Source organism: Monomorium pharaonis, chromosome 5 (genome assembly GCF_013373865.1).
Source record: "Monomorium pharaonis isolate MP-MQ-018 chromosome 5, ASM1337386v2, whole genome shotgun sequence".
NCBI classification, from domain to species: Eukaryota; Metazoa; Arthropoda; class Insecta; order Hymenoptera; family Formicidae; genus Monomorium; species Monomorium pharaonis.
The window spans coordinates 2,260,929-2,288,654 of record NC_050471.1 but is presented as its reverse complement, the minus strand read 5'-3'; the positions used below and the strand labels follow the sequence as shown (position 1 = coordinate 2,288,654).

The 27,726-nt window shown below is 39.6% G+C and overlaps 1 protein-coding gene across 2 annotated transcripts in view; it reads left to right on the top strand.

Annotated features, from left to right (window-relative positions):
- The first annotated feature begins 428 nt into the window (after positions 1-428).
- Positions 429-27,726, top strand: part of LOC105829103 (longitudinals lacking protein, isoforms H/M/V) — a 55,641-nt gene continuing 28,343 nt past the window's right edge. The window contains exons 1-3 of one of the 2 annotated variants that reach the window (XM_036287805.1): positions 429-702; positions 22,458-23,514; positions 24,875-24,967. In XM_036287805.1, the coding sequence (XP_036143698.1) occupies positions 22,483-23,514; positions 24,875-24,967 (1,125 nt within the window). In that variant the 5' untranslated portion in view covers positions 429-702; positions 22,458-22,482. The remainder of the gene's footprint in view (positions 703-22,457; positions 23,515-24,874; positions 24,968-27,726) is intronic. The other variant, XM_036287806.1, reaches the window with a different exon arrangement.

Sequence of the window (27,726 nt, the reverse complement as noted above, 5' to 3'; positions counted from 1 at the left end):
GCGATACTTTTACGCGTCCCCTCTTTACCCTTCTTTCACGGCACTCTCCGCGCTCCCCTCTTCTCCTCCTCTCTTTTTCCTCTCTCTCTCTTTCTCTGAGCCACCGGCTTTTTTTTTTTGGTCCAACGACGCCTGTGCCGCTCTACGAATCCGCGAGATCCGCGAGGGAAACGTGCGCGACGCCGCCGCTGCGTTTACGTACGTGTACGGGCTGTACGTAGTGTGCGTACGTGCGTATCCGTGCACGCGCGTCCTCCTACGTCCGCTTGGCGCGCGGGTGTGTGCGTGCGCGCGCACGCGCGCGCGCGCGCTCCTCCGCGGCGCTGTGTGGGAGAGCGCGCGCGCGTGCGTGTGTACGCGGCGGTGCGCGCGTGAGCGTTTCACACCTGACTACAACGTGAGTCGTGCGAGCGACGAAACGTACGTCGGGAAGGCGATCGCGGGCGCGCGGAAAAGCGCGAACCGCGCCGAAAATCGTGTCGCCGAGCGCACGGATTTATCGCGCGGCGCTCACGGCGCCCGTCCGCGCAGAATCGATTTATTTTGTCGGCACGGTCTGCGCGGCGAACACGGTAGGTTAGTTGACCGCGGGGCCGAGCGAGCGCTGAGCTGACAGTAGGCCGGCGACGTCACAGTGGGCCGGTTCGAGCCTTCCTTCGTTCGATTCAGGCAGGCTCCTCTATTCGTTTTACATGTAGCAAGGTAAATATTTAACCGCGGTGTTTCACCACTTCACCAGGGAATTCACGTGGCCCAGTGCGCGAATAATTATTTCCGTCACGTCGTTAACGTCGTCGTCGTCGTTGTCGTCGTTGTCATCGCCGTCGTCATCGTCATCGTTCTCGTCCTTGTCTCCTCGTCGTCGCCGACGTCGTCGTCGCGACGGCGGACAACAAACGTTTTATACCGTCTTTTTTTTTTTTTTTGAACGAGTTTTTTTGTGACGCGTGCGACTTCGTCGTGACGGACGCCAGAATGGACCAAGAGGACCGAGCGAGAAAATGGAGAAAAAATTTTACGAGTTGCTATTCACTCCGAAGAGGGTGGAAAACAATAGTTTATATACTCGCTGTGCTCGTGCTTGACCACCGTTGGCCACTGAACGCTCCGTCGACGCTACGCTGTCAGTGCGAGCCTGACGTGCTCGTGACGAGACAGAACGGACAGAGAACAGAGGATAGAGAGATAAAGAAAATGGAAAGGTCGAATCGCGAGAGGAAGAGAGCAATCGATACCGAGCGAAGGAATCGCAGAGAAAGAGAGAAAGAAAAATCGCGTCACGCGCGAAAAAGGAACCACGCGCCAATTTACTTTTGGGTTTTCCGATCGTACATGGTTTTGATCCGTGACTCGTGCTCGATGCTGTCCCGTAGTTCCGTCCGATCGGTTCGTGGTCGTCGGCGCGGATCTTCGCTGTCACGATGCGCGAAGCAACGAAAGACAGTGTGTTTCTATCACTCTCTCTCTCTCTCTCTCTCTCTCTTTGTCTCTTTCTACCTCGTGTCTCTCTGCGAAGCGCGCGTCGACGCGCGTCGCCGAACGACAGCGACAGCGACAGGAAGAGAGAAAGAGAGCGAGAGAGAGACACGTGAAAACACGCGCTCTGACAGCTCGCGCTCGGATGCCGCGCGGCGCGTGCACGTCACGTTTCCGCGCGACAGCCGCCGATTGCGAATCGGCGCGGCGACCTTGCGCGGGGTCCCGAAAACTGCTCTTGGCAGCCGCTTTCGAATCTCGCGGCCGGACCCGTGCACTCTCCTCCCGTTAGGCCGTGACGTGCACGCGCGTTCGAAATAGTTTGGCTTCCTCTTCACGGTAGCGGGAAAGTCTGGCCAGAAATCGTGAAAAAGAGAGAGAGAGAGAGAGAGAAGGGCGATCTCGGGACGTACGCTTTTGGCACGGTGAGTCTCGCGCGTGCCGACGCGTCGCGCCGCGACGTGCCGCGACACACGTGACAGTGAATAGTGCCGCGGCGCGTGAACGAGCGAGCGAGCGAGCGAGCGACTCGCGTCGCGACACACCTCTCGAGTCGTCGACATTCTCGTCTCTCTCTCAAAACTCGCATCTCGCGGAAGAGGGAGCGAGGAAGGCCGAGAGGAAGAGCAGGAGGAGAAGAAAGAGGAGGAGGAGGAGGAGAGGATCAGCTGCGTTTATTAGCACTCAGCTGTGTACTACGATAGCTCTCGAGCGCGCGAGTAGCGACGATGCGAAAAGGGATAAAAAGAAAGAAGGTGACGAATGAAGAGTTTAAGGGGAACGTCACGAGGAAGGTGCAACGGAACGCGAGCGTGTTGTCAGGAAGGAGGTAGATAGAGACGAGAGAGTTGCGAGAGAAGAGAGTGCGTGTCCCGCGCGCGGGCCGCAAATACAGGCGGACGAAAATACCTCACGTGCGTCGTGAAATTGACGATGAGAAAGAGAGGAGGGCGTGGGAGGGAAACGCACGTAGGGGGAGATAAGAGAGACGGCGGCGGGTCGTTTTTGGAGCACGATGATGAGGGAGAGATCTGACGAGAGAGGTCGACGGAAGAGGAGCGTCGCCGAGCAGTGAGCGAGTAAAAGTAAAATGCGTGACGATCCTGAGGAAATCTAGAGCGATCGAACGGGCCCGCTCCGACGAGAGTGGCGCCGAGAGGAGGCCTTTAACTATTCGCCGACTATTCTCGCGCGGATTTCACCTCACCGCCAGCGGCAGAAACGGCAGTTATAGTGACGTAGTTTTCCGAGGTGGGCTCATTCTGACGAAATTCGTGTTAAACCGATCATGGAAATGGAGACCGTTTAGGTGACATATTATGCAAAAATGAGCTAATCCGTGGTATCGAGAGGATTTTTCTCTTCTTCCTTCCTCTTTGCCTTGCTAATTGAGTGTTCTTATTGAAACATTTAATCTCGAGATGTCTCTTATTAGCATCATGAAAGAAAAGATAATATCATTGTCATGAACGTTAATCCACAAAATTTGAAGGGAAAGAAAAAATTATTTACAACAGCTTGGCAATATAAAATTTTTAATTAAATTTATTAAAGAGTGTTTTACTCTTTTACTTGATACAGAAAAAGACTCATTTTTGCATGGTACAATTAAAGGTAAAGAGAAGTAAGAGCTCTGTATGAACATTAGTACAGAATTCTTTTGCAAGAAACACTTTTTTTCTATATGCTTTTTATAGATCCGTCTTACTCGGCGTGTGTCGTATGTGTATAGACTCTCCGTTTGTTATTTGAGTTTCTTGACTGACAATGATCCAATAATAGATTCTAAGCACAGCGCGCACTTCGGCGTGAAATTTTCTTCCATACCAGTATCCGCCTGCCCTTGACTGGCTCTCTCTTACTTTACCTTCGCTTTAATTAGTCGAATTTGCGGGAAAAGGGTGCTCGAAGCACAACCATTGTCCTATCGTACATTGACATGTGTGGTGCAAGTGGTAACGGTGGCACGCGCTCCGTGATCCAATCCGGACAGGCTTCAATGCACCTCACCGTTCGAAACTTTGATTAGAATCAGTTTCCGTTCCAAACTAATTCGATTAGCCCTGACATTTCGGACGGATTCGTTAGAATGATTCTCTACGGATCTATTATACTCCTAGAATTGTGAATTGTAATATGTAAAGCGCGCGGTTATAATAAATCAAGTGTAAATTGTACTTCGAAAAATTATTCGCCGGAAGTCAATGTTCGATGATCGCGTCAACACTCGTAGCTGATCCGTTATAACCAGTGTAGTCACATGAAAGGAATTTAAAAAATTCCAAGTTATCAAAATTATCGACGTTTATTCGATACAGAGAAACTTTATCTGCTGCGTTTCTTCGCGCACATCTCTAGAGGATATGATTAAATATATATAATCAAAAGGTTTGTTTAAAATTCCTCCGACATGCACTTTACCTGAAAACTTTCGTTTCGTCTCTCACCAAATAGTTTGTTTTTTTTTTTCTCAACATTTTCTCGCGTATCAAATGTACCATGTTTTCGGTGCAACGCGTCCTGGATTATTTCCTCACTTTTCTCATTCTTACATGTTTCATTATACCTCGATTGTAACGCGTGTACGGCAACAATAATAGCGTACCGCGTGACGTATCGTTCGCTGCTCGAGGACGAGAATACCGAAGATGACACAAGGCCTTCGTTTTCACTTCTCGGTTTGGCCCTCGCGCCGCGCAGTCTGATGTCTTCATCTCGGGGAATTGCATTTAATGCTCGATGCGTCCGCGTGTTGTCGCGTTGCACGAAGACGTCGAATTTTTAGGAGGAGAATCTCGCTCGCGATTGTCGTTTACCTCGAATACGGTAAAACTCTAGAGCCTCACTTTTATACAGCGGTATACCGCGTGAATTATTACGATAATTTTCATCTTGCGTTATCGTTCACTTCTGTTTGTGAAATTTGACACGACTCTGGCGCTTGCATCATCTGAAACGTGCTAGTAAATCACATAATAAAGAGGAATAGTTGTCCCGCGATAATTTGTTACAAAAATTTAATCGAAAAGGGAAGAAATACAGACAAGTGCAATCTATTAATTTTAACGCAGTTCAAATGAATAAACTTTGCAAAAACGATAAATGTACTCGTCGCATATCGTGGGAGCGGTTCTTTTGGCAGTACGGCCCTGCGCTCTAAGCAGCATAGACATTTGACGTTTCACGAAGGTCGCGTGCTCCAGCTCTCTCTCTCTCTTTCTCTCTTATTTTGTCTCAATACACACGTTCTCTTCCTCTCTTTGTCTCGCCCCCATCTTTTTCTATTTCGTTCTCCGTCTGCCTCCCGCGCGGCGTATACGCACACGTACGTATGCACGTTGATACGTACGTACGTACGTACGTACGTACCTTCCGACATTTAACGATCGTTACGCGTTCAATTGTTCACCGCCGCCGTCACCGCGACGAGAGGCCACGCGCGACTTTCCGACGAGCCGAGCCACTCGTTCCGCGACGATATTTTCCGCGGCGCGTTATCGGCGTACGTGACATTGAGAATCGCCGAGAGTGAGTGAGCGAGAGAGCGGGAGAGAAAGAGAAAGAGAGATAGATAGAATTGCAACGTAACGCAACGCGGCGTTAGCTACCACCGCCACTGCCGCCGCCGCTGCCGCTATCGTAGATACAGCGACGTCGCGATGCGCCGCGCCGCGGCGTCGATCAGCTGGCGTCGGTCCGTCTCTCTCCCTCCGTATGACGCCGGCAGCGTGCACCGCTCTTCCCCCGTCCTCGATCGTACGCGTACATACAGCCGAATGCTAATGGGGCATGCAGACGCGCGTTAGACATTTGTTTGACACGTGGATTGTGTGTAGGATGTCTCGGAAACCCGTCGAAAGATTCGTACCTGAGAAGCAGACGAGTGTAAGTTTGAAGGATTCATGTTCCCGGGAAAAAAAATCTACGGATAACCGTAACGTCACGGGTGCGTATTTGAATGAGTTAAATAAGATGAGTTAAACTTGTACGAATTGGATAAATTCAGTCGCGTTAAAGTTCGCACGCGAAATAATATAAACACGTTTATCTGCGATGTGTACCTTTAAGCAAGCAGTATTTATCTTACGAAATACAAATTGTATACCTAAGATTTTTATTAAAGTTATCTTATGATCATCATTGTCGGATAATCGTATTCAGGTGCTGTGAATTTACTCTTGTTGTTCTCTTGATTGTATAACACATAAGTATATTTATGTCAATACCAACAGAATTGAATTTAGTTTATTCTGCTTCTCAGGTACCGAAATACTTTACCGACAGATTTTTTGTATTTTTTCGTATATATTTTTTCCTCTTATAATAAGCTGTTAAAGACTCTTAGTACACGTTATTCTTTTTATTTTTTATTCCTTTTGCGCTCGAACATAAAACGCCCATTTAGGAGGCAAGTGATGATAAATGATTAAAAACGTTAACAAAATAGCCAAAAAGATTATTTGTTTATTCGATTTATCGATTGGAAATAATTGCAAAGATTATTTCAAGTCTAATTATACTCGTTTTCAGTTAATTACTTTCGCTTCTATTATTTTCCTCTTTTCAAATATATATACGTATGTAATTTAATTAATGTATAACTTATCTTGTTTTAATTTTTACACTTGTTTTCATAATGTAATATCATTTTTTATCGTTGCATACATTTACATCGTTTATGTGTTTCTTGCGAGTTATAATGATTATTACGCGACTAAAAATTTATTTTAATTTAAATAATAGATATCACTCTCTTCTCTCCTGTTTTCTTTCTCTTTCTGATCCCATCACAAAGTTTAAAAAATTGTCCAATTCACGCATCATAGCAATGCAAAAACAGCTGGATGCTGGGAAAGAGAAAGAGAGGGGGGGGGGCGCGGTATTTTGTACATTTTCTGCACTGATTAACTCATCCTCGCGCCGCGGGGTCGTTAACACTGATAAATCAAAAGAAAGCGACGCGTCCAAGACCCCTGCTCCATCGAAGCATCGATCGAATCATTCTTACAAAGTCACGCAGGATATACAGATCGTAGAATACGACCTGAGAGACAGTTTAGCGAGCGTTTAGTAATTAACTCGATCATTACTTTGCGATAGAAGAAAAATAAAATACCTCAATAATTATTTAATAACATATCGCATAACCATAACAGGTATTTATTCAATTATAAACTTTATCTTTCAGTTCGCAAAGTTTGGTTTCTTGATTTATTTTAAAATATTTAAAATCTGTGATTTCTAAAAAATATATTGTCATAATATTTAAAATAAATCTTAATTAATTTAATCTATATCGTTTGTTTGGATCGCGAGCAGTATAATGCATATCGTTACGTCATGACGTAGCTTTTGAGGGAAGAAGATTAGCATCGATACCGGATGGATAACAGTATTGATATCCCGTTAAATTTAAGTTAAGCACCGGTAGTCCAGCGTTCGTCTAATTTTTACACACTCGAGGGGAAAACTACCGCGAGAAAATATGTACGTATATCTTTACGCACTGACGCATGTCGACACGGGTTATCGATTCATAATCATAATCACGACAGATAAGAGCTACCGTGAAAGAATTTTCGAGGTGTTACGTTGTCGAGCGATAGATATTTGTTTGCGGATGTCTTCGCGAGAAGAAAAGTAAACGTTTCTATGATCAATTTCTTTCGCTTGAAAGATTCGGAGCAAGGACGAACTATAATCATAGCTCATAATGAATTAATCCTTTAATTTTTGTTGCGTTCAAGTATATGTAATTTTTATTATCAATACTTATAATTTTTGAGAGTTAAGAGATTTGAAAACTGAATTTTTCATGAAATGGATATAATTCTCAAAACGTGATACGCATGAAAGAAGAGATGCCCATTTTAAAGATTAAAAAAAAACACACAACCATCGTTACTAAGCAAAGAATTAAAGTGGAATTTGCAGATATTAAAAATCGCTCTTGCTTTGAATTGTTTATTTATTTATATGCAAGCAACAAAGAGTAAACGGTTACGGATAATATTCTCGTGCTACCCCGTATGCCAGGACAAAGCTCCGCACTATTCTATACGTATCACGAAAAAATAAAAATAAAAATAAAAATAAAAATTGCGTAACAGCTATCTATCCCGTTGTCATCGGGCCGGACGACTTAAATCGGTTTCCACTGGTTCACGATCTTTTGATTGGCGGCATTCTACAGAGTGATTTTCGATGGGCACCGCCGATAGGCGGTTTTGCCTACAATCCCGACGTATATACCCGACACACGACGTATACATATACATCATATCGTGATCATTTTTAAAACGTGACGGAGACAGACGGGCGAGGCTCTCTCGGGCGACGAGATAGAGACGTAATGATTGCAATATTCCGCCAGTAATTGCTCCAGTCGGCCGCACCGTTGAAACATCATTCGCGCCCGCGAGTCGTAGATTTGTTTTTCCCACCCCCTTCTCTCCCTTCGTCCCTTCCTCCCCCGTTTCTATCTATCCGCGCGCGTGTCGCATCGTTCGCCGCCATGCCGTGCGCCGCGTCGCATCGGCCGAAATGTCATTCTCGCAGGGGATTCGTTTTCTCTCTTTCCCCGGCTCCCCCCCTCCCCCCAATCTCTATCCAGTGACGATCGTCCCTCCTCCCTTTTCCTCATCCCCGTCCCTTCACCGCCCGCACCATTACCAACCCGGATCGCGAACCGCGTGCCCGCTGCTCCCGATGCCATTCATCGCGGTTCGAAATCGATACGTGCCATTAAATGCTGGCAATGCATTTAAAACGAACGATCGAGTCGCGAGCGCAAGGGCAGGAGGGGGGGGAGGGAGGGGGATGTGATACGCACGCGATTAGATTCGCGAAACTGAACCTCGTTAATGCCACGTTATAATGCTGCGAATCAACTTCCGGCACGCTATAAATGCGGAGATCGAAAATGGCATAAGTCAAGTTATACTGACATCTGAGATTTATTTATGGCTCTCTGGTCTTCCTAGCGCCGACGTCACTCAACTTTATTCGTAACTTTAAGTAAATTCTCTCTACCCCGCGGCGGTGCTACGCCGGCGAAGTATCGACACTTACGTGTCTGGCCTCGATATCGCGAGTATCTAACGACGGGCGCTTCGTAACTTTTACGGAAAGTGTACGGATGATTATTTAAATATCCGCGCGTTTGTACACTTCTTCTACGCGATGTACTCTGAGTTCAGGTATAAATATCCTCGCATCGTCCACCGATATTCCCTCGAGACTTTAACGATCGTTAAGGGGACGCTGGAGTGACGGCCAAACTTGCGAATCGGATTTTATATATCGATAATGAAAAACATTTTTTTCACGTTGCTCGACTTATCAACTTTTCACGCGCATGTCTAAATTTTCGTAAAACGATTTCGTCTCAATCAGGCATCAAAGTCTAACTTCAAGAACTCGGCATTGTTTGTTTCTATCATATCTACGTGTCGGAAATGTCGAATTTTGTGAGTACAAATTGCAGTTCTTCTATATCAAGCAAATATTATTACGACGTCCACACGCCATATTTTACTAAGAAATGATAAAAATATCGTAAATTATAAAATTTTTTCCATTTTCGACGGAATGAATTCCACACTCCAGACTGACGATAATGCATATAGTTTTATTTCGAGGAAGAATTTTCTAATCTATAAGAACAATAAGACGAATTTTTTTGACAAAAATTATCGCGTTTAATCGTTAAAACGGACCCGTCTCCAACATCCCCTTAAAATACTTTTGCGTCTCGTCGTAACGCTATCGTTATTCTTTTTACTTGTCAAGCGACCGATAAGAGCGGACGAGCGAGCACCGTCGCGCGCGTGAAAGGAAGTCCTCGGCAAAAAGCTCCGCTGCGCGCGCGGAGTATTACTCATTGGTATTATAACCGGCCGAAGCTTTTTCCGTGTCGTGCCGCGCGATTCTCGCAGTCGTGACCGTCGCCTCGGCTGATTTATGGAGAACCATCGTTATTTTCGCCTAGGCTCTCTAGCCTCAGCTGGGACCAACCCGGCCTCGCGCTTCTTCCGAAGGTCCCTTTCCGCCGTCGGCGCTCTTTCTTTCAGCCTTCCAGGCTCTTTCTCCCGCGATCTTTCGCACTGTCGCTCCTTTTCTCCTTTCATCACCTTCGGTTCTCTCTTTCTCCCTACATAATCCACCTTTCTCTCTCTCTCTCTCTTTCTCTTTCCGTGTTCGTTTTTCTTCCTTTCTCTCTCTCTCTCTCCGCGGTTGGACTTCCTACCTGTTCAGCTCGCGTTTAAACATGGATGGGAGAGAGGCCGGTCGTTACCACCGGTTAACGACGACTAGGTGCTACTACCAGACATCTCTTATCCCCCGTCGGAACCTCGTAACCGAGTGAAGTTGCGCGAAAAAATGCCCGACCGAACCGGAATGCCTCCGCGTCGCCGGAAGTCCGGCCGTTACGCGTCAATTTCGCCGAGTAATTGACTCGAACATCGAGATAATATTATTATCCTTGACCGATCGTACAGCTGCCGATCACTCGTTGCAGCCTTTTAAATTTATTTACTCTTCGGCAGATCGGCGAATAGACCTACAAATCTCTTTGTGCACAAGAGCATTTATTAAGATCACTGATTCTTAAAAAAAAAAACGGATCTTTGCGTCGTAGTTTTTCGCGAATCTGTCAATCTTCAAAATTCACGGATTCATGTTCATCTGAACATTTGCAACTACATGAGCTTCAAATCTACGTACTTACATAGATAGATTCTGAGATCTCTAAGATCTCTATAAATCTAGAATCTATTAGAATATACAAGTAGTATTCGAGACAGACATTTGAAGCCATGAATTAGATTACGAGAGACATTTAAATTTTCAAATTTGCCTCTGAAATCGATCGCGTGCATTTCTCGCGCGTTATAAAAATTCCGTTATAAAAATATAAACAAAACTCTCAACTCGCGCTCGTCAACCATGCAGGTCGACCGCGGCATATAATAGCAATATAATTCTCTCTTCATTATATATTATATTGCCTATGTTGAGCGATTCGATTATTCCTCGCCATTAATTTAACAAAATTTGCGTTACACCGCGGAGAAACAAAGCGTAAATTATTACCGCGATCAAAATTACCGCGCCGTCATTGCGGTCTGGTTCGTTACGAGCGAGCGATTTGCTCATTCTAAAATTCATCATTTAATTATAATGCGTTACAACCGCTGTCACTCCAACGATAATCCCGGCTCGCCGCATCGACTCCTGGATTTCGCGTCGATTGCGCCGATTCGTATCGATCCGTGTCAACCGACTCATGAATTTCGAGACACGACGGTATACGGGGTGTCCCCGACAATTATTGAATGTCTTTTCAGTCGCAAATTCTACAGAAAACTCGAGTTGCTTTTTCTACAACGGAAAGATTGCTCAAAAAAATTTGTCTCGGACTTTTAACTTTAACAAAGAGATATCTTGGCAATTCTAAAAAATTAAACTTCCACGAAATATATTCTACTAAATTCATTTAAAATTAATAAAAGAAGAGTATTTATTCATGATGCTCTTTCCAGCGCGGTTTATGAAAAACGTTTAACTTTCAATTTTGAATAATTTGCGCGGACTATATCAACGTTTCTTTATGGAAAAGAAACCGATATTTCTCTTAGTACACTATCGTGTATCTCTGATTGAAGATCCGGTTACGAGGCACCCCGTACATCTCGCTATTATTCCCTCACATCTCTTCGTCTCGTTTTCCCTCTCAAATGGATACATCGATGTTCTTTTTCTCAGACGGCAGTCGATAAACTGTTTGGAATGTCGTCGAAGTTGTAACGAAGCGCCATAAAGTTACGACACTTACGACTACGTCTCCGGCGCGAAACTCCTACGAACTTTCAAATACCTCTGTCCAGGTAAAAGTTTAAGGAGCTTTCGCAGTGTGTGCGCTCGCTCGCAAGCGTTTCTTGCGACGACAAAAACGCGAATAACCCGTTGCATATTCTCTCTTTAACGAATTGCGATTCGATGTTTTCTCAAAGAGGATATTCCAAGAAAGGCCAGTTTACATAGATATTTTGTACAATTTTTTTGCATTAATTGCTCAAAACCAATGTAAATGGATGATCAGTGTAAACTTGTATTAATACTCTCGGAACTTTATTTTTAAATTTGTTAAATTTTGTTGATATTTACTTTTTTTATTCCGGGATAAGACTATTCTCTTTTCTCTATGATTACTTATTTGCCTGTATTATAAATTCCATGATTTAATAGGTAAAACAGATGAAAAATAATAAATTGGATACATTATTATTTGAGAATAAATTTTCTTTATAATAATCTTATATCAATACAAACAATATAATTAATTATTTCATCGAAAAATGTTTTGATAAAGAAAATGAAAAAATAATTTTATAATCATCCGAGGATTATTTATATTATATATTTATTTGTTATGTACATTTCTATATTATTACATTTACATATTTATTTTTTATTGTAAGAAGTAAAAATTATTATGATAACGCCACATTCAAGGAAAAATTGCTATATTGAAATATAATTCATAGAATTTTTATTTACATTGTTATTAAATTATTGTGTAGTTATACATATATGTGCTTCAATAATTTAAAATTGGACTAAATATCAAATCTCGTTACAATATGCGTGCATGCGTACATATAAATATGCAAATATGTGTGTACACATTGCGTCACGCAATTTTAGTATTTGTTCTGTTAAAGAAAGAAAGAAATAGTACTGACAAAAGTTAAATATAATAATGCCTATTTTTCTATTGACTCATTTTTGTCGCAACGATGCACCGGAAAAATGCAATTGTACTATTTTTCTTAATGGAATCATATATTTTATATAAATAAATTTTTCTATGTTTAAAAGTATTGACATAACGTACTCGAAGAAGAAAAATTTTTTTTACCACAAGATATATTATTTGTGCAAAAATAATATACATATGTTTCTTTTAAAGAAGAAAAAATACAATTACTCTTTTTGATTACATTGTTGTTTGATTATATTATATTATACTAAAAAAATTGCACTAAAAAACTGATAAGAAAGTAGATATTCAGACAACTTTTAATAAAATATTATTTTATTTTACATATTTTCAATGGAATGAATGCTTTAGAACTTTAGAATCTATTCTAATTACATGACACACCCTGTATACATATTTGCATATTTATACTCAATGCATAGCATGCATGCATATTGTAAATGGTATTTGATATTTGGTTCAGTTCTAAATTAAAAATTAAATTATTGAAGCATAACTAACGGTAATTATATAATGATATAAATAAGAATTCTGTGAACTGTATTTGGAGACAACTATTTTTTCTTAAGTGTAGTGTCATATTATGGTAATAACTTTTATACGAAGAATACTTTTTTCTACGAAGGAATAAAATGTAAAAAATAACTATCCTTTAAAAATCTGAAAATCTTTTTTAAACATTATTATTTCGAGGAAAAAGGCTATTTTTAAGTAATTTTTTCAGAAATTATGCGGATAATTTATTTTAAACTTTGTAAATGTATAATATATTTTATCTATAATTAGATTATTTTTGTAAGTAAAAATAATAAAAATTATGATATAAAAAATAGTAATTATAGTATAAAAAAATTAATTATAAAAATTCTAAATGCGCGATTATAAGTCTTACGGTTTCTATAAAATCTAGATAGGTAGTCAGTGATCTAAAACAAAAAGTGTGAGTTTGATTGCATATTGTACAGCTTTTATAAAATGTAGGCACTTAGTAATCATTGTTAAAAAAAAGTGAAGATTATTAATGTATAGATATTCGGTTATTGCGTTATTGGAATTAGCGGAATTTAAATATATTACTTTTTTTATTTTATTTGTAAGAAACTGTTTGATATTTACATATAACTGTAAGTGCAATTGTTAACATTTTAAAAATATTTAAAAAATTTTTTTTAATAAATCTAATTTTAACGATAATTGATTATCTGTAGGTTAATTAATTTTATTCACTTTTTCTTTCTGATCACTAAGTGACTATAAGAGCCATAAAACAAAGTGCTCTCAAACACGTATTTTTATAACTATAACTATTATTATTTTTACTCGCAAAAAGTTTCTAATTATAGATAAAATGTGTATAATTATACGTACAAAGTTTAAAATAAATCGTTCAGATAGTCGAAAAAAATTTACACAAGAATAGCCTTTTTCCTAGCTCTCGATACGATAATATCTTAAAAATTGTACCTTCCCTTGATACACCGTGTAGTTGCGTTTTTGTTTTACATATCTTTTGTCAACGTGTAAAATGTCCACATAATTTTTCGAATTAGCAAGACATTTTCCGAATGCTTGTATTCTATTTCTAGCAGAGAACGAATGTGGCCTTAATTACATGCCATTTCGTAATTTAACGATTAGCAATTACTTCAGTCGCGATTACTGCCACCCGCACGATGGTATGTTCTCCTATTTAGCAGCCCCGTGCCTTCGTTATCTCCCTGGCTTCGACCACGATATATCGTCATTAGCCGTCACGCACCGTCTCGCGATACGCACACGCCCGCTAATTAACGCAGGCCTTACATTTCTTCCAAATAAATTTGCCCACAGCTTCTAATTAACATGAACGTTCGGCCGAAACGAATATCCCCCTTGGAAGCGAACTACCCCATCCCGAAATTTACTATCCCCCTCGGAGGCTCTAAATTATTCTGGAATGTGACAATTCTTGCGGAACAGTTCCCGTTGTTCCACGGTCGTTCGATATAAGTACACTTAAGTGCGCGTAAAAGCCGACCCGAGGAAACAGGATGTCGGGAAATACGGTATTGGATCCGGTATAATGATCGCGCGATACCTTCTACGTAGTCGCTTTATTTTATAATAATCGATTATAAATAACAAGGTGTCATTTCCGTAATGTCAACATTTCTTCAATATCGCTCAAAATGCCAGAGATATATTATAAATACGCGCCGGTGCGTTACCTCGCGAAAAAAAAGGTTGCTATTCAAGTATGACTTTGTAAAACCTTTCTCAAGTTTTCCCACAAGCACGTCGAGTTTTGTTTGAACAAAGGATATCGCCGCGTTTGTTAAATGCGCCAATCCATTTTGTGCGTGTGTGTGTGTGTGTGTACAGAAGATTTTTCACAAAGCACGTTTTATTGCGTATCGACGACTGACAGCGGATTGCGCTTCGAATGACATTGCTATAGATAGAAAATTGTCTTATCAAGCTATTTAATATGGCGTATATAATATATAATCGTAACTGTTTTTCCTTTGGCATAAATTCGCGAAAAGATTGTATCGGTATTTTCCAAGACTACGAGAGTAGCAGTTAATCGCGATAACCCCTATTTACTTCCTAATAATCGAATTGCACGAGTTAATTACTTTTACTCTGAAAAATCGATATCCGTACACGAGTACGAAGAGCGGGAAATTATTGTATTAAAGCAAGTTATTTTCACTTTATTTCTGCAAACGTAGAACTATTATTTATATGACAATGACAATATTTAAAGGAAAAACGTGAGAGAGAGAGAGAGAGAGAGAGAGAGAAATGTACTGGAGTAAAAAATATATACGCTAAATATAGATTAAATTAATTAACGAAAAGAAACGGATAATGCACGAGGTTTCAAGCATTTCTTCATTTATATATTTCTCGGAAGAAACTTCCGACAGATTTTACGTTACATATAAACAGGAGTTTAAGTCGCTTCCTGGTTATATACGTATACATATATAGGTGCCACCGATACTAAAATACGCACAACGTATAAATGTGCAACCTGCAAAAACGCACGCGTCGTTGCATATCGCACCGAAAGAAGCACCGTCGGTATTGTACAACCCGTAATGACTTCGCAGAATAAAGAAAAAGAAAATAAGAAGAAGAAAAAAAAGGAAAGAAAAATAATTCTCTCACGCTTCCCGGCGCGGCGCGCGCGTGTTGCACTCGTCGTCCGTGCATTCGTGCTGTTTGCGGAAAATCTGCGCGTGTCGATCGTGACGCGCATCTGCGAGTCGCGCGTGCGTGCGGCCGCAGCGATACGGAACGCGTGATTTCGTAAGACGCACTTGACGCAAACCAGGGACGGACCTAAAGTATTTTTAACTTTGCGCCCAACCAAGATTACATTTCCGACATGTGATACAATTTGATCGCAATCTCTTCCCGTCTCACGAAACGCAACGTCTATTCTCTCGGAGAAATGGATGCAGTGCTTTGCGCTTAGCGTTTCGCAATTAACTGAATTGTCAAAGAGATACGATCGTATGGTATATGTTTTTTTAGATTTTTCTTTGGATCTATCGATGAATAAATATATTAAACGAAATTTACATATTTTTCCAGTATTCCACAAGTCATTAAATATTAATTTTTAATTAATGAAAACAGAAGTTTAATTATCTCAAAATTAAAGATATGATGTACATGACTTTTTCACAATTACGAATATATGTAAGTAAATATGAAAGACAATATTCTTTTTTGTTGAAAATTAAAATAATCTTTCCTATCGAACTTAATTTGACGTTTTATGTTCCACAATTTGCAAATATTGGATGTTTTGCGAATTATATGTATTTCAAAAATACAAGATTTTATAGAAGCAGAAAGAATCCAATTGATTGCAGGATTGCGTGCAAATCAAAAGTTTTTTTTTTTTTTTTTAATAAATGCTCATTATCATAAAGTATATCTCTAAAGCCTCACAATCAAATCACGAAAAGTATCTGATATCTAGATGATCTCTCGTGTGTCAGGGAACATTCTTTTATCTCGTATTGTTGGACGCATCGAATGCGTGTATATTATCGAACACATACAATCGTAACGGGATGGAACTTTGCGAAGCATATAAGACAGTGGAAGAAAATTTGTAAAGCGTGCTGCATTCGTTCCTCCCACTCGACAGAGGGTTAAGCCGACCGATATCTCGACGTTCGCCAGCGTTATCCGTCCCACGCTCTCGCACACGCACGCACACACACATACACACGTACGCACACACGTACTCGCGAACGCGTATCAATTAACACGCGCCACGACGAATGTCGTGCGTATAACGTGCGCAATCACGGACAGCGCTCGGCTATGTATACGCACGTATGAACACGCGCGCGCGTCACCCACGCGCTTGCACACGCGCGACCGCCGTTAACGCATGGCCGCGAATTTTTGCCGCACCGTCGCCGGTAGAATCGACGGCTAATTTTACCACGCGGATCGCGCATGCAAGAGGAACGCTGTAATCACGCGATTTATGCAGCGAAAATGGACCTCCTGTCGAACCCCGATCGATTTTGCTCTCCTGTCGCGGTCTTACGATCACTTTCGGAACTCTTGTGCGAAGATCGCGTGTAAAAATTAGAAATACCGGTTACTCCGATTTTTAAAAAGTTTGATTGAAGTCAAGGTTACTACCTGACACTTATGAGAGAGTAATTGAGAATGTACGGTAAAGGAAATTATAGAAAGTATTCAATTTTCGTTTTTTTAAATGCAATTTTGAAATGCTTTTTTTAAAATAAAGGATAGTAATAATTACAGATAGTAATCAGATGAATTAACACATTGAGTTTTGCATAGGAGAATTTAATGATATTTTAAAACGGCATTTTGATTGTAAACAAGAAATTGTGAAACGAGGCAGCCAACAAACTGATATATCTTATTCGATATCTTGCCAAGTTCAAGATTGAGAAAAATGATTTATGTCATAGTGTGACAATCGCATATAAATTGCTATTTCTATTATTAATTTTATACTCTATGATTTCTTTTTAATTATAAGTCCGATTACGGATTTAATTAAATTTGAGTCGAGATGTAAAAATCATCGATGTCACCCGACAGATTACTTTAGTAATTAAAAGTAAAATTATTTTTAATATAAATATTATTTTCTAATTTGCAAAATATATTAGGTATGTTTGCATATTCTATTTTTATTTACGTAAAAAAAAGAAACTATTAGACTGTCTTATCTTTTCGTTGGATCAGAGTGCAAAATTTAATTTCATGCCAAGACAACGCGATAAGACCCGTATTATTCTACTGTCATTTCAAAGACAAATTTACATCGGACATAAAGAAAAACGCGTACGATCATTCGCGATGCTCTCGCGTCGTGAACTGCGCGTGCATATTGTTCGTAAACGGATTGACCCAAAGAAAACCTCTGAAATGACATAAATAACGGCGGCGTGTGGGCCGTATCGACTTACGTAACAATACGCGCCGCCGTCGCTGTCGCGGCCACCGTGAACGTCCGCAGAAAAATCACGCAGGGAAATTAAGTACACGCAGCAATAGAAAGGAAACAATCACGCCTGTAGCGCGATCGTTAAAAATCTGGAAATCGCCTGGGAACCGGAGAAAGTCGGGAAAGTTTTAAGTCTGTATAATAATTTCATAGGATGTCGGTCGTATGGTTATCAGTTAAATTTTTTTATTGTCAAGGAATTTACAGATAGAAAAATATCATATACGAATGACTTGTGACATTTTATGCATCTCTGTACGGCTTATCTAAAACTCTCCTTCTGAAACTGAAAACAATCTTTAATAACTTTATTATAAATAATCTACAATATATATATGAATACAATTCTTTTTTATAATTGTTAAAACGCGCACATTTATTTACTGGTTTTTAACGAAATATCAATTTAGAACAAGTAGTGAAATATTGAGATTCTTTTAACAATAGGAGGAAATTTCAGTGGCCGTTTGATATAAACGTCGACATCGGCGACGAAACGGTTGCCGCTGGCAGGGCGCCGAACGAGATAAAACATCAAATATCTTCATATCGATATTGATTTTGTATTGCTGATATACAATTAAAAATATAGGTTATCAGGCGAGAAAGATTCTTTTACTATAAGACATTAGGTTACTTTGTGCAAAAATTATGTCTTACGATCTGTATCTGTCAATTACTTCTGATCAGAATAATTCTCACCTACATATTCGAAGTGGGGAAGAAATGTTAGAAGTTTTTTTTCTATTTATATGGATTGAAATATTTTATTTATATCGAGAATGTCTGAATAGCAAAATTTTTCCGGTATCCGTAAACGGTTAAAACAGTATCAAACATTAATATCAAATTAATATACTCTGTTTAATAGTTGTTGTTGAAATTTAAGATTGTCAAAAATTCTTTAAACAAGATTGAATTATGTATAATGCATATATAAGTAAAAAATTATATTTTTGTTTGTACATAATTTAACCTTCTTTAAACAATTTGATGATTTTCAAATTTCAATAAAATATTCTATCTTTATGTCAATATTGCAAGGAACACAATATATGATTGTTTTAATAATTATAAGTATTAATGATAAGTAAAAAAAATCTTTGATTTTTTGTTTGAAGATGTTATTATTTTTTATTCTATCTAATATCTTTCTTCTCTCAATTCGTAAAAATTACTGTTTTGTAATGAGAATTTTTTAAAATAAAATTATACAAAATTTTTTCATAAGCGAATTATGTGTCTGTTTAACGTTACGTTATCTACAATAAACGCTACCTCAATATAATATTTAATATTTTAGAAATAATATTTTTAAAACATTAAATCTTTTTCTGTCTGAGTGATTACAAATATCATTCTTCGAGAAATGGTTATGTTTTAAAATTTAATGAATATCAAGTAATAAAACTAATAAAATGAACTGGAATAATAATTAATAGAAATTGTAATGACAATGAATAGGGATGTCGATAAACAGCGGCGAAGTATGCGTAACAATTTAAATGAGAATAAACACCTGACGCGCGCGACGTACGTTAGGATTGTGCACGCCACTATACAGCTACACTCCGCGAGCGTCCATAGATATGTACATCCACTTTGGGTTCTTAACTTTCGCTATTAAGCGATTTCGCTGAAACCGGTACTTGTGAGTAAAGTTTGTAAAGCGCGGCGAGGGAGAACCCGCCAGACTGCGGTGTTTATTGCGCGGAAAAAGAGTGGGAAGCCGCAACGTGGCGTTTCGTGGCGTTTCGCGCGTTCACATCTTCACTGGATTAAATCAGCCGATTTCCGTATTTACGAACCGTTTGCGCGTGCGAATGACGCAAGATTTGTTTTTTTTCTCTCTCCCCCTTTTTTTAAAATATATATATTTAATACGTCAATATGTTCTGCGATCGATGCATAACAAGTTTTATGCTTGGCGTTTACATGCTCGAGAACAGGCATGGATCAGATGTAACCGCATGTGACGCGTGATTATTACAGGAAAAACTGTAACTGTGTTAACTGCAGCGGCTTAAGTTCGACAAAAAATTATTTAACATTCCTCCTTGGTTTTTTTTTTTGTACTGTGGTTACTCTTTTTTCCACAGTGTACACTCATTCTTGATAATAATATTCTATTGCAAACGCGGTAATTGCGAATAATAATAATAATATTTCGATACGTTTAACGTTATTATTATTTGTATAACTATAAATTATATAAATTGTTATTACATGTGTGCATTCTATATTTCTGTATATTTACATTAAATTATTATTACAGATTTGTATTATAAATAGTAATTATGGATTTTGCAATTTATAAACATCGGAGGATGTTATTTCAAACTCATCGTAAATAAATTCATCTCACGGGAACGATATGAAATATGAATAGAAAAGCATTAAGCTCGTAAACATATCAATCGATACTTCATGACAAGACTTGTCGTTACATCTTTAATGAAAGTGACCCGATGCAAGTTGGCAAATACAGTTTGCCGCTTAACGGATCTCTAGCGCTTCCGGCGAAAAAAAAAGTTTCGAAGGTTCCGGTAACAACCGACGTTATAGCCGTAAAACGATGAAATCAATGCGTAACGACCGTGCTGACGCTATATTTAGCCGGCGAGAGTACAGGTAATTCCTATAACCGTCCCGGCGCATTGACAGGTGCAATTTATCTGAAGCCTGAATGCGCGCTGTGCGCGCGAGTCTCTGTTTTAAAACGCTCGAAAACTGATTATTCGCGCTTCGACATCGCTTCCCTCCAATTCGCGATACAGTAACCTCGCGCAGACTACAGCGTAATTGGCCAAACGATATAAAGCGGCGTCAAAGTATAAAGGAGAGATATCCGCTTGATCTCCCACAGTTGTCAATTTTCCACCGTCCAGGGTATTTTTCCCGCTCTTATGTAACAAAAGGATCAATATATAATTTTCCCTTTAATTAAATCTCAAATAAAAACTTTAAGTAAAGGAAAAAGTAATTTTTGGAATTTTAACTGTTGTGGAAAATTTTATTATTTGAAATTTTGACAAACAAGTAAGAGGATGCTGGAGTGATGGTCAAATTTAGAGTCGATAATGTAGAATCATTAGTTTACATTATTAACAAGATTTCATATGTATTTTTTTATAGATTTAAAAATTATTTTCCAGAATTAAAGTATATTAATATCAGGCTGTGAATTATACTTTATACCGAGAACGAAATAAATTTTTCTCACTTTGCTCGACTTATCGATTTTTTACGTGTATTATGCCTAAATTGTTGTAAACCGTTTTCGTCTTAATTAAGCATCAAAGTCCAACTTTAAGAACTCAACATTGTTTCTGTCATCTACGTGTCTGAAATCTCAAATTTCGTGAGTACAAATTGCAGATTTTTTTATATCAAGCAAATATTATTACGACGTGATCTTTACCATATTTGACTGAAAGACAGTAAAAATACCGTTAACTATAAATTTTTTTTTTCCCCAGACAGGAATCGACTCTATAACCAAGACTGACAGTAATACATATTAATATACATTCTGGAAAAGAATTTTTAAATCTATAAAAGCGAATTCTTGTGACAAAAATTATTGCGTTTAATCGGTGAAACAGACCCGTTTCCGGCATCCCCTTAATTCGTATAAAGCCTTTTTTATTCTCAATTGTTTATAACGCACAAATTAGACTTACCTCGACGGAACAATGAACAAGTTGGGGAGGCTTAAAAATTTTCTCGAAATAATCGGACGGAGCATCGTGTACATGACGGAGGTTCTATCATGCACCACCGCCGTAATATCGGCACGGTAGCCAAACGAATCACGCGAATATCGTGCGGTAGCAGCCATCGCGCATATATCCGCGGATATATCACGCGAATGCATGTTTACGCGAATAACGCTTCGGCATAATTATGTGTGTGCGTGTCGCTCGCGTCGGGCACATGTTCGCGACACGTGCGTGCGCACCGTTTCACGCATTAGGCAGCGGCAATAAATAAAGTCGAACGTGGGAGAAGGAATAATAAAAGATAAGCCCGTATCGAGCAGCTGATATCGGCCGTGCATCTCCGGATGTGTTTGGATGCACCGACGATGACGTGTGTGTGCGTGCGTGCGTGCGTTCGTGCGCGTGTGCTTATGCATTCGCAAAGGTGTGTTGGTGCGACGCACGTGCGTCAGTGTGCTGCACAGCTGAAACCTTTCGTTGAATTATACGCCGCGATTACACGACAAAAGAACGAGTCACATTATTCACGTCGCTCACACGCACCTTTCATCGAGTCGTCAAATGTAAAATGTTTCGCGTGACGATTATTCCTTGCGGAAAATCAAAACGATCTTTCTTTTCCCCGGCAAAAAGTGTCGGAGACATGACTATGTACTCTTCGTCATGAGCTTGTAAATGAGACGTGTAAATTGAGAGTTTTAGAGAATCGCATTCTAAATGACGTAACGAAATCTAATTTTTATACAGTCTTTTCAAATGGAGAGAGAAAAAGCTGAAATTCTTGTAATTATACAGTAATAAACAGTTTTGGCAGAGGAGAAATCATTTCGTTTCTCTATGCGGTATACTCTATGCTCGTTTTATTACATAGACCAATCGGAGAAGTCGCGATACCTGGGCCACGTGACGCGATACATCGTTACGATAGAACGCAACCGGTCACGAGAATACCGAAAGAGTTTTTCTTCTACAGCAGGGTTGCGGGGTGCAGTTCAGACATGGGAAGTGAGCATTACTGCCTGAGGTGGAACAATCATCAGAGCAACTTGCTGGGTGTGTTCAGTCAACTGCTGGAGTCGGAGTCGCTGGTGGACGTGACACTGGCGTGCACGGAGGGACCGTCGATACGCGCACACAAAGTAGTCCTCTCCGCGTGCTCCAGCTACTTCCAGGCCCTGTTCCTCGACCACCCGAACCGTCACCCCATAGTTATCCTAAAGGACGTACGTTTCGCCGAGCTACGTACCCTCGTCGACTTCATGTACAAGGGCGAGGTAAACGTCGAGTACTGCCAGCTATCGGCCCTCCTCAAGACAGCGGAGAGCCTCAAGGTTAAGGGTCTAGCGGACATGACGAACATCAACGCGGCGGTAGCATCTAGGGAAGAACAGCAGCAACAGCAACAACAACAGCAACAACAACAACAGCAACAGCACACAAGCACCTCTGACACATCGCGGGAGCATCATCGAGAGCGATCATCGAGAGAGGAGCATCAACGAGAAAGAGAGCGAGAGCGAGAGCGAGAACGAGAACGAGATCGAGAACGAGATCGAGATCGGGAGAGCATAAAGGAAACAAGCGGCAAGGAAAGGGAACGAGAGTCGAACGTCACCAGTGGAGTGTCGACCGGTGCCAAGGAATGCGAGCAGCAGCAACAGCAGCAGCAGCAGCAATCCAGCAGCATCGTTGCGAGCACCCCGAGCGAAACCGCGGAGGCGGTGGACATGACGGATTGTCCGCCGTCACCGGCGGGGCCCGGTAGTCCTTGTCCGGGACCGTTAGCCCTCGATCGACCCAGGAGGGACTCCGAGGATGCGGCCAGCCTCGAAGAGACGAGGGCCGGCTCTCTCAGCCCGATCTCGGTGCACAGCGGACCATCCGACATGAGCCTCAGCAACAATACAGGCGGCGGCGCGCCCAGCGGTGTGCTGCCGTTAAACCTGCCGCAGAGCCGACTTCCGTCCCCGCACAGTACCGAGCCTCTCGCCGGCCCGTCGGGCTTACCCCCGGTCCAGCAAGTTCCGCTAGTAAGTACCAACGAGATTAATTTTTCAGGAGAAATTCCATCCTAATCTCCGGCAAGTAGAAACAGAAACTTTGAATTCAAAAACAGTCTTAACCGAACGTAACGGTTTATCCTTGACTATCCTCTAGCAGGAAAAGGAAGTCAAACTTGAAAAATTTAAGATACTTTTAAACAAATTTTTTGTATGCATTGAATGATTATATATTTATTTATTTCATATACATTTACGTAAAAGAACTTTAATATATTTGCATATTTGTGTTGAATTCTGCTTGCCCAAATGTACTAGGAGAACTGGGAAATAATCTTTTTTATAAATAGTATGTAATTACATATTTATAACAGCGACATTACCGTTTGTAAAGAATACATACCGTCGTTAATATAATTTATTATTTATTCACTAATATAATTATTATTTTTACTGGCATTTTCTTAATTTTTTCTTCAAAAAATTCATCAGCTTTGATATTGTTACATGATAATTTCGATTACATATAGCGATTACATATACATAACAGATCTAACAGAAAATTACAGAATTAGGATGGGAAATATTTTGCTACTATTCTGCCCATATGATTTGCCCCATCAGACTACCATCTTTTCTGAACATTTTTTTACAAGGAAAAAACTTCGTAATATGATGTTCAAGTAGTCTTAATTATATGTTTCAAATTAAAGCCAGTTAGCTTCTTCCAAAAAAAGAATCAAAAATAAATAAATGGATAACCATCATAGAAAATAATAGTTATATTGAATAAATAATAAATTATATTAAGAAATCTACAAACTATTTATAAAAACGATATAACTTTCTCCTCCTAATATTAGAAAATAGGTTTAGTTTGAAACGTTGATAAAATCGCGATTAGTAGAGAATTACATCAATACTCGGATTATTTCGAATTAAACTTAAAATTTGTATTGATACAAAAATTCGTTAAACTTATCTATTAAAATTTACACGTTACGGGAAGTATGAAACACGTTTTAAAAAACATTGATATATCGATGCAGACCTGAATTCGATAAAGCTTTATTATTATGAGGATTTTCTTTTATGTATTCACGAAGATTAAATTTTTCTACATACAAATAAAGTTATTATGAATGCTTTGTACTCGAATCAACTCGTTCAGTCACCAATTTTATCCTGTGTTACCGAAACATCTCTGTGCTCGTTCAAATGTTCTTGAAACATTGATGACCGACGTCATAATTATTATGCAGAAAGAAAATTGACGATAATTTCGATACTCTCTGTTGATAGACGCGCCGCGTGACATGTGATCTCGATATCACTTGTTCATTGTATATTTATTACTTGGATGTAAACCGGATGCACTTTTCCGTTGCAGTCGCTGAAAAAAGAAATGGACTGGGAAAGGTCGACCGAGGAGCGCAGCGCGAGTAGCGAGATATCCGCCGACTACAGACTCCCGCCAGATCCGGTAAGTCTTCCTCTCTCCAGCGAGCCCCATATATCTATATATATATTAGGATATATATATTTTATATATATATATATCTAATTTATTATTGACTACTTTTTATTCTCATATCCTCTCTTTGCTCTGCATTTCTATATACATATATATACATATACTATATGATAAACCGTCTCGCTCATTCGCAATCGTCGGCAGGAGCTACGCGTTGCGGATGAGACGACGATCCAATGCGCCAAAAGTCCCTTCAAATTGCAACTTGCAATGCATTATGTTGCGTCATTATTATGACCGAATTACGGCGGATCATTCGTGACGTGCTACCCGGTATGACGGCAGACGCGACTTTGAAGTATATCGTCGGTGCATATAAAAGTACTTTGCTTCACCTGAAGTCCGACGGTGATCGCATACGCACGTACACGCGCGCGCGCGCGCGTGCGCACGCACGCACGCGTGTATGTGTGTGTGCGTCGAATTCACTTTGCATGTGGGTCTCTTGCATGTGCCCAAGTGCTTTGCTGTTTGCTGCTCTCCCTGCTAATTTGATAGAATTGTCGCGTTATCAACGAAATTGCCGCAATCCAATTGCGGCGTTCCGAGGATCATGATCGATGATCTTACAGAAAGCAGGATTCTCGTTCGTTCTTGCGCTTTACTTGTAACTTTTTACCTACTGACAATAACCTACTCCTTACGATCTTCAAAAGTTTCGAGACACTTTATAAAATTCTTCATCGACGCTCTTGTCGATTGTTCTGTACAGTGACGTAAAAAAAGGAACGATATTTTTAATGTATCCTTCATGTAACTTTTCCGAAAAAATACGTAATTTTTAGTCGCAGTTAGATCTGTGCGACATAATGTAAATATTGTTTCTAATGATGAACGAAGAAAAGAGAGAAGGATAGTAAGAGAGAAGATAATGAAAAGAAATCACACAAAACTCGTGGCAAAAATTTTGACAGAATAAGATTTGAAGATTTCACAAAAGAAAGTGTAAATATTAAATTTGCAACAAATAATGTGCTGAATAGTTTTTTTTTTTTTTTTTTTTTTTTTTTTTTTTTTTTTTTTTAAATAAAAAAGTTAATATGCTAGATTGCCGGAATATCTATACATACAACGCATAAATAATGTATATATAAAGAACAATTTCTTTACACATTTCTTAATTACCGATCTCGCTTAAGGATTTTCTTTTCTGAGACTCTCATTTGTGATACTTACAGCCAGAGATGTCAATTTTAAGATCCTAGTCAGACGAAAGCCGAGGATGACGCACACATTGACAACGCACGTGAGTGTGTTGAACTTGCGAAAGCACACGTGCGTTGTCGATGTGTGCGTCATCTTCTTTACTCGGCTCTCATCTGACTCTGATCTTAAAATTATCACTGCGTATAGTCTTCTTTGCCTGTATCGAGTTTTTATTCGCGTGTATCATATTCATTTATAAAAGTCTTATTGATAATAAATAATGATACGAGGATACAAATATAAATGCATATTAAATATGATGAAACGTGCATGCCAATTTATTGTGGCGAATATATATATATATATATATATATATATATATATATATTCTTTTTTTCCGAATCTAATCGACTAATTCACTATTCATCACACTCCTCGTCTTCTCTCTGCTTTCCGGTACACGGATGTGCATACACGCATTCTCTGTCTTTCTCTCTGTCTCTCGTTTCTGCTCGGAAGTCCAGTTTCTCTTTATCTACTTTATTCATTGTCTCAGTTTCTAAATGTGACTACAGAGACGTGAACTTTAATAGACTACAGTAAATTATATCCGATTTATATCTCTTTAAATAGGACAATTTTCCAAAGTGATGTACGAAATAAGCTTAAACCATATTGAAACAAGAAAGGGCTAAGTTATATGAAGAATTTCTATTTTAATTAAAGAATACGAAACTCATCTTCAGTTTCACGACTTTGTATCTTCCACTACCTCACAACCCTTTTCTACCCCTTCAGCATTCTTCTGCTTGCTACGCGTGCAGCTCGCGCATCAAGAGTATACCACTTGATCGTAAAAGCTCGGCCCCTTCCGTCTGTGAAATCCATCCCCACGTGCTTTGAAGGGACCAAAAAAGTGCGCTCAAAGTCTGTCATGAATGAGAGCGAGAGCGAGAGAAAGAGAAAGAGAGAGAGAGAAAGAGAGAAAGACGAAGAAATTGTCAAGCGAGAAAGAGACTACAAAAAGCCAAATGAATCCTCTCCCGTCCTGCCAGCCTGTCTTGCTAGCTCACTGTCAAGAAGTTGACCTTCGTTTTTGGCCATGATTGTTTTTTTACTACATTTATATATATATATACATAAATATATATACATATATATACACATACGTTATGTATACATCGCATATCGTTCGTACACTGTGGTATAAATATCTATATATATTTACATATATATTTTTTTGCACAATATATACATATATATATATTTATATATATTTATTCGTATATCTATATATATTTATATATATATATACATATATTGGCAGATTGTTGACATATTCATTATACCATTTGTTACTTTGTAATATCTGTATTTCAATTTGTCGTTTTGGTTGAGTGCAATGCCTTTTGCTACGGCGAATAAATTTTGCGGCGCGGCACATACGCTGCGATTACAATAAAAGGGAGGAGGGACGAGAGGGGCGGGTTGAGAACGAGGCTGTGGGGGTTGTCATGGGCCCGTATACATATATATTTGTTGCTATATTATATCTACGTATA